Source organism: Podarcis cretensis (assembly GCF_951804945.1).
Source record: "Podarcis cretensis genome assembly, chromosome: 5".
Taxonomy (NCBI): domain Eukaryota; kingdom Metazoa; phylum Chordata; class Lepidosauria; order Squamata; family Lacertidae; genus Podarcis; species Podarcis cretensis.
Genome location: NC_137174.1, coordinates 59,972,445 through 59,985,218, shown reverse-complemented (window position 1 = coordinate 59,985,218; position 12,774 = coordinate 59,972,445). Strand labels below are relative to the sequence as shown.

The window sequence follows — 12,774 nt, the reverse complement described above, 5'->3', positions numbered from 1 at the left end:
CTAGAAGGATTACTGTTAATAGCACCAGTTTTCCTATAACTTGATATTGCTAGATAGTTTTGATGAACTGCAAAAGCATTTTTAGTTTGCTTTTTGTTGCCTAATAACTTCTGCTGCCTAATAACTTTTCTTTATTAGTGCCACTTGGTTTTGTACGATTCCTTGCAAATGAAGGAAAACAACTTTTCTGCTTGTATATGTTGATAATATAATTTTGGTTACTGAGGACAAACAAGAATGTACAAAAACAAGATTGGGTGCAGGCCTGGCCAGGACATAGGTGTCCTGACTGTGACAAAGGTGACCTGTGTGCTTGCTTGCTTGCTTGATTAACAGCTGTTGGGAACTTCAAGGTCCTTCTCTCCCTTCTTATGGTCTTTGTACTGGACCTGGAGACTCCAATAGAGAGCGTTCCATGTCAATAAGGAGGGCAAGTGGGCACTCTATCAAATGACAGGACAGGACTTATACGGAGCAGGGTCTTTTCACTGGTGGTGCCCATTGTATGCCTCGCTTTTCCCAGACCTGCTCTCTTTTGGCCTGTATTTTGGAGCTTTATAATTTAGGAAGCCTTTGGAAGAAGTGGTTGACAAGTCTTATCAGTTGCTGATGTATGAGCGGATTTTATTTGCTGCTATTCTGTGTTTCTGGTGCACCAGGGTTTACACCAGCGTAATAGAGTTAGCCAGGATGCCAGAAGGGATACAATTTACGAGCTTTCTCCATTATCTGCACAGCAGGGGGTGTTCAGTCAATAGTGCAAAGGCTGAGCTGAAGCATTCCCTGTTGGATACCTGCTTTCAGCAGTAGGGGTCGCTGTTTGGTAGTACCCAACTGGTTAGCTGTCAGATTCAAGAGCTCCCTATTGGTGGCTCTTAGGTAATTCACAAAATACAGAGTCCATTCATAAAACACAGTGTTCATTCATAAAGCAGTACCGTAACTTAAATCTCCATTGCTACATATTGGGTGTATATTTCAGCAGTTGAACATACAAGTTTATGACCATGCTGTAGTGTAGTGCTTATATGACTGTGAATAAAAGGTGGCTGGGGTCATTGTCTTGGGGTTTGGGGGGGAAGAGGTGACAAAACTGATTTTCAATAAGTGCCCCCCCTTTATTTCCATTACAAGTCCTTAAGTCTGTACTCTGAATGGTGACACCAGGGACCTAGAAGGTCCCGGGCTTGTCAGTCCAACCCCTGCACAGTCTCATCAGTGCTGACCCTAAGGCAATTGGAGCAATTGAGCCAAATTGGGCCCCACGGGCTGCTCCTAAGGGGAGGGGGCCCCTGCACCAGGGCAATCTAGATGGATTTTATTTATATCTATAAGATTTTGCAGACTTTGGCTGTGAACTGGGGCCCTACAAAAAAAAGATTCAAGTTGTGCCCCACTGCTTAAAATTGGGCCCCACTGGCTAGCCCTGAGTCTAATAGTTGCTGGGCCTGTGTTGCCCTGTCCTTGCATGAAGTTCTTGGGTTTACAATTTTAGGAGAGGGGAGACTGCGGCACTGGGGAGCGGGCAGGCTGGTGAAGCCCCCTAGACTTAGAAGCCTGAGTTGCACTGCCCTCGCATCTCGCATGCAGTCTTGGGTTTACAATTTTGGGAGAGGGGAGACTGCACTGGGGAGCAGGAGGGCTGGCGAGGCCCCCTAGATTTAGAGACCCTAGGCTTCAGCCTACTTAGCCTTTACATAAATCCGGCACTGATAGGTACCTAGTTTGTTGAGCTTTTGCTGGACAGTTCTTACATTAGTGAACTTGTGCTACCTTCAGAAATTGAATAGTGCAACTAACTAGGCAAAAAAGAACGGAGGAAAGACACAATAAATTGTAGTGTAAAAAGAAGGTCAAGTGCTGCCTTTCACATCAACTGCTTGTGATAATTCTTGGTTTTGCAATAAGCAAACTGTGTCTACTTTGGTTTCTTATATGTTGGTTATTTTTAGTCTAGCTTAAGTTGCCCTATTAGCATGTCAGAAGAAATGGCTGAACTAAGAAATCCTTAAACAATGAAGAAGCCCAACATTGTATGTGCTTTAAAGGCAATTTAGTGGTGAGTATAGTAGAGAGATTATAGTTTTAGGACCAAGATAAATTTGACTTAGTCTGGTCCAAAAAACCTTCTTGTCATTGCATGATTAATTCAACTTTCTGAGCCTTTGAGCCTGCTCAGGAACAGACACATTTACCAGAACAAATACGGATCCCTGCCCCCATGGCTCCACCCAATTAACAGCTTTTCATTATGGTAGTTAGCATAAATCCCCTTGGGGTAAAATACTCACCTTATCTGATTTTATGCCAAGGCCCAGACACCCTAGTCACCGAATACTTCTAAAAACTTGGCCAGAGAGCTGAGAGAAATCACAGAAGCCATTTTAATGACCATGACCTTTTTAACTAGCTATTTTCAAAGCTTTATAGCTTTCCATTTACTGGCTCTCTTGTCTGATGACCAAGAGACAGTGGGTTTGATCCCTACAGGATGTCTCACTTTCCAGTGTCGCCCTGCCTCACTTATTTCCATACGTGTTGGGGTTTGTTTGTTTTTTGTCAAACAGAAGGTACAATTAAAGTTTCTTTTAAAATTCATTTGGGATTAGTCTGAAAAGTTTAAACAAAGCCCCCCTCAATGTAATTTTTGGGCAATTGCTTTGTGGTGGGCATTCTAGCTCTTGGGAAATATTCACTCAGGTCTTTAGGCATCCCAAAGGAATGCAGGGCTCCACCCACAGAGGAAAGCCTTTTCTGTGGACTCACACGCTCCCTCTGTCTCATACTGGCTAGATGTTTGTCTGCCCCTTGATACCAGTTTAGAGAAGGCTGATGGATGGGGTGTGAGATGTACTAATCTCTGCTGGAATTTCTCCTCCCACTGCAGAGGGGGTCTCCCTCTGGGAAATTATTTGGGATGCTTTGAACCCAGAGTGCAGAGCACACTCTTCTGCCATGCCTGAAATGGGACAGAACTTCCAAACTCCCCTGGTCTGTGCCTTATTGTGAAGGCAGGAGCTTTCTAACCTACCCTGGGCTGATATGCCGAGATAACATAGGGTGGCTGGAGAATGCTGCCTACAGAAGGCCTCATTGTGGCTCTGCACTACAGTGTGAGGAGTCCTTTACTTTGCTTTTCCAGTCCCCCAAACTCTGGATTTTGTGTCCTGCAGTCAGCCGCAGCTCACCCACCTGCCACTTGGGTGTGCTCCCTTCATACTGCATCCATCTGTGAGTCTGCTGTATCAAGGACTGCACACAGGATGTTACAGATAGGTAGCCGTGTTGGTCTGCCATAGTCAAAACTGGAAGGAATTTTTTGTTTGCACACAGGATGGTTGCACATAGTCATGATTCAACGTTCACAGCAAGGACCTGGTGATCCATAGCTGTATTGCAACCAAGTTCAAGAGTTCTAGGCAGAGCTCAACCCACCAACCCAACCCCCATCTTTCATATGAGATCTTGGGCTACTTCTTTGTCAGTATTTGTACACTTAGGTGGGAGTAAGTCCCACTGACAACAGTGAGACTTATTCCCAAGTAAACATGCACACATTTGGGCTAAAGGGCAAACCAGCTAAGAGTCTCTTTTCCTGGAAGAACAGTTAGGTAGTTTTAACTCGTTAAAATGATGGGATGAGAGCAGACAAAGTGGGTGAGATTTTTGTGTCCTTTTCCTTATCCAGCTTCATATTCTGTTCCCCTCTATATTTCTTGTTCCTAGTTCCTTCCTTCTACCATCTCAGCTGGCTTTTACCTTCCTTGGGAGGAATTGTGAGCTATAAATCCAATAAATAAAAATAATAACTTTCCCCCTCTTTTGGCAGTCATAATTATAATTGTTCAGAATGGGGGGTGGGGTAAGGGTGGTGGAGAAGCCCCAACAATAATGAATTGAGATATCAAATGTTGGGAAATCAGGAAAGTTAACTTATTGGATTAAAGACAGGAAAAAACCTAGGAGGAGTTGGCAGGATGGATTATTTTGATAACAAAAAAACTATTATAGGAACAATACAGTTTTACAGCATATTGGTGTTTATTTATGGATATGGAAAATTTCAGTAACATAAGCAGATTGTTGTATTCAGACTAATGATTAACTATTAAGTTAAATAATTTAGAAATTTATATTATTTGGAATTTATGAACATTGTATTTATATGGTTGAAAATTGAATTTTAAGTAAGTAAGTACGTAAGTGAAATTGCTCCTGAAGGGATGTGGTGACAGCATCAGCATTGCTTGATTTGCTTGGTGCCACCACCAGTCCAGTATATTGAGTAGTGGCACCTACAGAGCTCCCTCTAGGCTGGTTCCAGCCCATGGGCCACTGGTTCCTATCCCTGGCTTAAACAAACCACAGATCCTTGAATTCAAACATCATGGAAGATTGGGGTCAGTTTAAAACCAGAAGTGGATGTTTCCTGTCTCCTTCTCTGATGCATGAAAAGGTAAGGGGCACCAGCCTGAGACTTGTTGCAGCTCGTTCACATAATAGGAAACTGTGGCTTCCCGTAGTGTCTGAGCCAGCATGGTGTAGTGGTTAAGAGCAGTAGTCTCGTAATCTGGGGAACCGGGTTCGCATCTCCGCTCCTCCACATGCAGCTGCTGGGTGACCTTGGGCTACTCATACTTTTCTGAAGTCTCTCAGCCTCACTCACCTCACAGAGTGTTTGTTTTGGGGGAGGAAGGGAAAGAAGAAGAGTTTGGATTTGATATCCCGATTTATCACTACCCGAAGGAGTCTCAAAGTGTTCTAACATTCTCCAAAGGAGATAGCTGGCCACTTTGAGATTCCTTAAGGGGAGATATCAAGTCCAAACTCTTCTTCTGAACTTGGCTACCAAATGAGCTGAGTTGAGATCTGAACCAAGGATTTCCTGGCTCCCTGGTTATATGCTTAGTTACTGCAGCATTCCAATTGTCTTCCCTGAAATGGGTCCACCATTAGAATTGAATATAACTTTTATTTTAAAAGAAAGTATAGACTGGACTCAATTAAGTTAGGCACACCTTTCTCAACCTTGGGTCCCCAGATATTGTTGGACTACAACTCCCATCATTCTTAGCTAGCAGGGCAAGTGGTGAGGGACAGTGGAATTAGTAGTTCAACAACATCTGGGGACCCAAGCTTGAGAAAGACTGGGTTAGACAGTGCTCATGAGTCCTAATTTTGTGAAACGGGAATGATAATCAGCCTATTTTACAGGTTTTCTACTGGGCATGCTGAAGGTAAACAAGGAACAGGAACAGCCTCTTGAAATGGAGCAACAAATGGTGCCCTCTATAAGTCAATGAGCAGAGTACCAAAAGCTAGACAAGTTATTTTGGCACCTGAGGCAGAAATTCTCACAGGTGTCTCTTCCCATCCCTGGTAGTAATGTGTTATCTATCTATCTATCTATCTATCTATCTATCTATCTATCTATCTATCATCTATCTATCATTCATCTATCTATCTATCTATCTATCTATCTATCTATCTATCATCTATCATCTATCTATCTATCTATCTATCTATCTATCATCTATCTATCATCTATCTATCATCTATCTATATCTATCTATCTATCTATCTATCTATCTATCTATCTATCTATCTATCATCTATCTATATCTATCTATCTATCTATCTATCTATCTATCTATCATCTATCATCTATTTGTCTATCTATCTGTCTATCTATCATCTATCTATCATCTATCTATCATCTATCTATCTCTATCTATCTATATCTATATCTATATCTATATCTATATCTATATCTATATCTATATCTATATCTATATATCTACATATCTGTCTCTATCTATCTATCTATCTATCTATCTATCTATCTATCTATCTATCTATCTATCTATCTAATCTCTCTCTCTCATCTATCTCAGTTTGGTGGCTTTTCATGACACCCATAATCAGATACTTGAAGTGGACACTTCAGTCTGGCTCAGCTACACACTTATCTTGCATGATTTATAGATACAGTGGTACTTAATTCGTTCTGGAGGTCCTTTTGTAACCTGAAACAGTTCTTAACATGAGGTGTGCTTTCGCTAATGGTGTCTTCCACTGCCACTGCGCCGCAGGTGTGTGACTTCCACTCATATCCCTGGGCAAAGTTTGCAACCACAGGAGCATCTACTTCCGGGTTAGTAGAGCTCGTAACCCGAAGCGTTTGTAAGGAGGATGGTACGTAACATGAGGTTCTGCTGTACACTAGAATATGTGTGCTGTTCTATATGCCCTGGTCATATCTGTTTATTTACATGAAACTTAAAGGATTAAATGATACTGGGTGAGGCAAGGAGGAAGGGAGAAAAATATCTCAGCTAGTTGCCTAGCAGCTAGACCACATGATTTTTGTTCCCTCTCTTCTCTTAACTTCATGAGCAGATGAATAAGGAGTGTGTGTGTAAAAGTGGTGTCCTTCATGCATAATGGGAAGCGTGCTGGTTTTGGGTTCATGCATGCAGAATGAGGGCTGGCATAAAACATAATTTTAATCTGCAGAGTCAATCAAGTTTGTACAGCTGTTTCAGGGCCACCTCTATTTCAGCAGCCTGATGTCACCTTATGAAGGCATGCCCAAAAATTATCAATTTTTAAGAAAGGGCTGACCATGGTGCACCAAATAAGGGAATGTTTTTAAATCGCCATCTATCACTGCAGGGAGGACGTCCTCTCACTCACTTACTGGTGGTGGGTAGCCCCCTGCCTGCCATTAAATTCTCTTCCTGAGCAGGCTAGCTGGTAGCATTGAGAGGTTCATCAGCGACTGTTAATTATTCCGGGAAGAATGTAAAAATATGGCTGTTGACAAAACCTTAGCTGCGCATAGAAACCTTGCCTTCAGATAGCCTCCAGTCTGTGACTATTGTTCTGAGCATGGGACTGAGACAGCACTGATTGGCATTTGGTCATAAATTCTTGCAGCTTGACAGGCACTCTTTTATTCCATTAATTTGTGGTCTTTTACAAGTATTGATCATGAAGTGTTTGTGACATGATGACTATATAACCTAATGGGAAGTTGTGAGACCACTCTTGAGTGATTCCACTTAGTCCTGCAAGGTCTCTGGAATGCTGATGGGAAGCTGCTCATCTATTCACTGATACCTTTTCTGTGATGTCCTGCAAGGGTCATCCTGTTCTATTTCCCAGTTATCAAGACAGGTAGCCATATTAGTCTGCTGCAGCAGAACCAACAGAATCCTGTGGCACTCTGCAGCCTAAGAAATTATCATGGCCTAAGCTTTCAGGTACTAAGGCCCACTTCCTCACTTGGTAGATACACACACAGAGACACACACAGACCTGAATAGAGGGGGAAATATTTTAATACCAGAACCAAAATGCAAAAGGTATCAATAGGTCTTTTACATTTCTAGGCAGAGTCAAATGTATACATGCTAACAACAAAGTGACCCATTTATAACAGTACATCTCATGTTAACATGCTTTTCATTATTATGCCGATGGAACACCTAAATGCCCCATCTCATCTGAGCCCAAATTCGCTAATAAACTCTCAGTAGTTTTATGCTGCAGGCAGCCTTATTCTTCAGTTGTATCTGAAGTGCCTTGGCAAATCTCTCTCTCTTACACACACACACACACACACACACACACACACACACACTGCCCTTCATCAAAATATCTCAGGGCAATTGAAATACTCTCCCACCAGTTTCTGTATTTTAAAATGTCAGATTTCTAGCCATTTATACTCTTACATAACTCTTACATTACTCTGGTTTTTGTTTAGCAGCAGCAGCAGCAGCGGCGGCAGCAAAACGCTGTTGGTTGGCTATAGCATGAATCCCACTGGGAGATGTGTACATGACTAAGCCCCTGTTGGTATGACTGATGTTGTGAGGTTCTGCCATGGTGCAAAAACATGAGGTTGTCAATGGCCATGTGCTGCTGTGTTTGGCTTGGTGACTCAGAACTTGTGCAAGCTTGGTCCAAGCAAAACTTCTCATTAGAAAGAAGGCATGAATGGTGAATGAAAATGCTGGCCGTCAGGGGTCTGAAGCTGACACAGTCATGAGATGCTGAGGAAGATTGACTGGAAGGAAGCACAGACCTGCAAGGGGCAGGTGGGAATGCATTGCCCATCAGGCGAGTTTGTCTGGTTTCAACATAAAGAGTAGAGACTTTTGCTAAGGACTGAAAGCTGTGAGTTTTTTGTTGAGCCTTTTGTTCTTTTATACCACAGACATCATTCGCAGTGATATTGCCTTGGATAAACAGAAAGGCTGCAAGATTGCCCAGCACCCAGACATCATGTTGGAGCTACAGAGGGAAAAGGCAGCTCAGATGCACCTGGTTCTCCTCAAGGAGCAGTTTTCCAACACTTACACCAATCTCACGCTAACAGGTAAGGTTGCAAGGCCATCATGAGCCAAGGATCTGCCCTCATTGCTGAGACTCTGGTAGGACAAATTGCTGCTTGTTTCATGGTGAGAAGAGAAAGCAGGTGGCTCCTGAGCCATGGCAGCTACAGTCGGCAGGAAATGTTACACAAATTAAAATGTAATCTAGAGTGTGTCTCCTCACTTTGCTGGCAACTTGGATGTTGCCAGTTTCAGAATGCAAGAAAAAGCGACAATCTGACCGTGTTACACATAAACCAAAATCTGTGCCCAATAAGACAGAAGTCAGAGAAGGGGAATAAATACTAGGAAAACCCACAGTGTGTTCATTCTTTTGTTTGATGGTCTCATGTAACAGCAATAATGGGTTGGGTTGCTTAACAGCTTCTTGGGACACAGACAGACTCCTGGATTTGATTTAAGCAGCAAGAGGTGATCTGTGGCTTTGAGCAGTGTTTTGATGCAGCCAGAACAACAAGAAAAATGATTAGCACATGCCCTTTAAAATGAAGTGAAAAATAGCTGTTCCATGAGTATTTATTTAAAAATATGTGTATATAGCCTACCCTTTATCAGAAACTGATACCAGGGCAGCAGGGTATGACATTAAACAACTGAATTTATACGTAAACAATAGACATGCCCATAAAAAATACATACACATGGGGCAACTATGAAAGGGCAGTATAGGCTAAAACAACCATTCCCTTACAAACATTTAAAATTCCTGAGTGAACAGGTAAGTTTTAATATGGTGCAGAAATGATATCAATGTCTGTGCTAGTTGGGTATGTAATGGGAGGACACTCCACAAATGGGGAACCACCAAGGAGAGGCTTGCCTTCAGGTATTTGGGTCCCAAACCATTTAGGGTTTTAAAGGTTGGCACCAACAAACTGAATTGGACTTGGTAGTGAGTAGGAAGATATATCATTGTTAATCTGGCAGCACCTCTTTATATGTCATATTCCTGACTCATCTTAGGTTTCTGCTGGGACTGGAGTGCCTCAATTTAAATATCTCTTATTACACATCCTAGGCATAAACCAGGGACAGTCATCTTCTCTGGAAGGGCCACTCTATTCTTCAGGTAGTGATCTGGGGACCAGAAAGGTATTTGACTCGGATTTGACCTTTCCACATTCAAAGCCAAAGAGAGACATATCATTCAGAGAACAAACTAACACATTCTCCGTATGAACAAAAAACTAAAGGCAAGCTTTTTACCGCACACACATTGATTAAAATATGATCAAGTTACTAGTAGGGATGGGAGAGAAATCTTAATGAGAAGTTACCTAATTTGTACTTCCCTAAATAATATTTGAACTTATGAACCAACTGTCCATTGGAATTTTCGCTTTGCCAAATTTTGCAATGAAGTTCTCCATTCATATGGTGTGTATTAAAATATGCACATTAGGGGGAGGTATGTCTAGAAATGGATGTCAGTGAAAATGTGAGCTTCTCATATGCACAGTTTTGTGTGTACTTTTGTGTAACAGACATAGTTTTGCAACCAATTTTCTCTAATATGCTGTATTTTTATATGTTAGAGAAAACTGGTTGCAAAAATATGTCTGTTATGCAAAATTACACACAAAACTGTGCATATGAGAAGTTCACATTAACATGTTGATCCTTTTTTTTGTGAGAACATTTTTTTTAAAACTGTAAGCTGATATGTAAATGCCAAGAGGTGAACGTGAGACTGGAAAAACAAGAGACCAAAATTGACAGTTTTGCCCATCTCTAGGTGCCAGTAGCTAGCTACGTTGCTGGGTGCAACCAGCCTTCAGACAGCATTTGGCCACCTGTGAAGTAAGCTCCCCTTTATTTGAAAAAAATAATAATCTGATGGGGGGCTGCAGTTTTTATGAGAGATGTAGCCCTGGGATGCTGTTCTTCAAGAGGCAACAGCTACTCCTGCCTTCCTCTAAGATGCACTTGGTTGAGAGGAGCATTAGCAGGCCTAGCAGAAATTGTCTGACGACTTTCACCCTGGGCCTCTGCCCTAACAAGCAACACAAGTCTTTTTGTAGCTCTTTAGCACTCCTCAAAATAGCCGTGCAAGGATTTCAAGCTTCTTCCCCTCTCCCTGCCCTCACTTGCTTTAGTAGAAGGGATGCAGCAATTACTAAATTTGGTGTCCTTGAAACCAAAGCAGCACATGCACTTTGTGTGAACCCAGTAAATATTAAAGAGCAAATATAAAAGAGATAATGGTCCAGATGGAGCCGAGTGGCTGTTTCTATTACGGGTGTTGTTTGAATTATCCATGAAATGGGTCCTGGAATGACTGACAGGCTGTGAGGTAGTGGGGAGAGCTGCGGGGCACTCGTAAATGTCCTGCCTGGCTAGTGGGAGGACAGGAGAGAAGGATCTAGTTCTCCCACCTCTGGCCAGTGGGTGGCAGCGGAAAGCCCCACCAAGAAGTGCCCAGGTTTTCACCAGAAACGAGGCCCAGGTTTTAAAAAAATCCCTAGTTCCCAAGGTTTTTGGATGGGTGCTGAGTTTGTGTGACATGAACATCTATGTCAGCCTTTTGAACATGACAGCGCCCCACGCTTTGTGGGGAGAAAACAGGAGGCATCCAGGGCTGGAGGCTTTCCCAGTCTCTTGAGAAGACACCTAGCTGTGACAGATCCCCAGACTTGTGCCTGCATGATGTTTGGGCAGGATCCCTTCAAGCCATTTATCATTTTGTGTAACATAATCCCCTCAGCTGTTTATTCCCACTTGAGCTCTTGGAATCTCCCCTGACAACTTGCTTACTCTCCAGTAAACAAACTTCCCCCAGAAGGGAGGGTCTTCCCCTCTTGTGCTAGTCTGCACGGCAGTTTCAAAGAGGCCTAGGGCATTGCTTGCATTTTTGCCTGGGACCTAGCGCCCGAGGGGGCAGCCGGTTATTGCAGTCTCTTGGCCTTTTAAAGTGTGTTTATGTTGGGAGGATAGAAGATTTCGGCTCCAGGTGCCTCTGTGAGGCAAAACGTCTTTCAAGTGGCAGGGCTGCGCGCAGCCTCCTTGGGTGAAATCGATGTAGCCTGATAATTGTTAGGAGGTTTAATCTCTCATTTCATAAATGTAACTTAGCTCTGTGTTCTTAGTGGGTAGAACATAATATTTACATATAACTAGACAGAGCCATGTAAATATTTCTCTTTCCTATGATGGATTCTATCATTTTGGTTGTGTGTATGGGATGGGATGAGATGACGGGCTGAGGGGGCAATTGCACCTGCTCCTTCAGGATCAGAGGACAAATACTTGCAGGAGAAAAATGCATCAGGCAGGGGTTTTCTGGGGTGGAGTGAGGTGTAGGGAGTAAACTGTCCAAGGGGCCCCTCCAGCATGGTGTGTTCTTCACACAAAAATATTGCCTTATTGGTGGGTTTATTCTGCTTTAGTATGTTCTGTGATTTCCCCTCAGTGCTACCACATTATTGCTGCCCAGAGCGACTATAGTGCAACAAAAGTGGTATAAAAAGTTACAGGGTTTTGGCAGGAAATTACAGGATAGCCACTGACCAGGAGCGAAGCGGTATCACCTCTCCAAAACATTCGCAGGTGCAAACAGTATTGAAAGTGGGGCCACGTGTGGCCACCCCAATAGCATCATGATCACAAATAATCATGAATGCACAATAAAAAGGATGCCTGGAGGAGCCTCAGGTCATTCACGGGATCACCACTTTCTTTATCAAGCCTTGTTTTGCCACCAGATGAACGTAGACTACACAGCTGCCTCTGAGAATGAAGCTCAACCTCTTGCACAAATGGCATCTTCCTGCTATTCCAGGGAAAATAACAAGCTACGGTAGTTAAAATGTGTTTTGTTATCCTTTCCCACTACCCTGCCTTGCCATATGGCTAAACAGAAGAGCAAAGATAAGAGGTAGATATCTGTGAAATGGCTGTGTTCGTACCTATGCTAAAGGCTTTGGATCAGTTTCTGACAGAAAATCAGCCTTCAGTGTGCAGCCTTTATGTGACTGTTCTAGCCCTATGGCTTGAACACCTTTCAGCATATGACAGACTGCTTTTCCCACACTCCATTTTCCTTATCATACACCAACAGCGAGAATGATATGGCCATGAAATAGAGTAATTTAGATTCTCATCTTGCTGTGTGGCCCAGTGTAATGTGTTTTGAACCTGCCACAGGCCTAGGAATGATTGTGGGCCATGTGAATTGGCCCTCACTTCTCTCCCAAGTTAGGTGTCCCAGTGCTGGTCCTCTGCCAATTTCTGAAACCTGGCTGTTTGGACAGTGTCCTATTTGGAATGCAGCAGAGCCAGTTTTGCTTGTGAGTGTCTGAGAAAGCCATTCTGGGATGAAAACATCACCTCAGCTGGGACCTGGCAGAGGCCATTGGTCTCTTTGATTGGTAGA

The 12,774-nt window shown here is 42.9% G+C and overlaps 1 protein-coding gene across 1 annotated transcript in view; it reads left to right on the top strand.

The window, feature by feature from the left end:
• HPSE2 (heparanase 2 (inactive)) overlaps nt 1-12,774 on the top strand; it is a 115,401-nt gene that overhangs the window by 9,991 nt on the left and 92,636 nt on the right. The window contains exon 3 of the mRNA XM_079977210.1: nt 8,225-8,386. Coding sequence (XP_079833336.1) covers nt 8,225-8,386 — 162 coding nt within the window. The remainder of the gene's footprint in view (nt 1-8,224; nt 8,387-12,774) is intronic.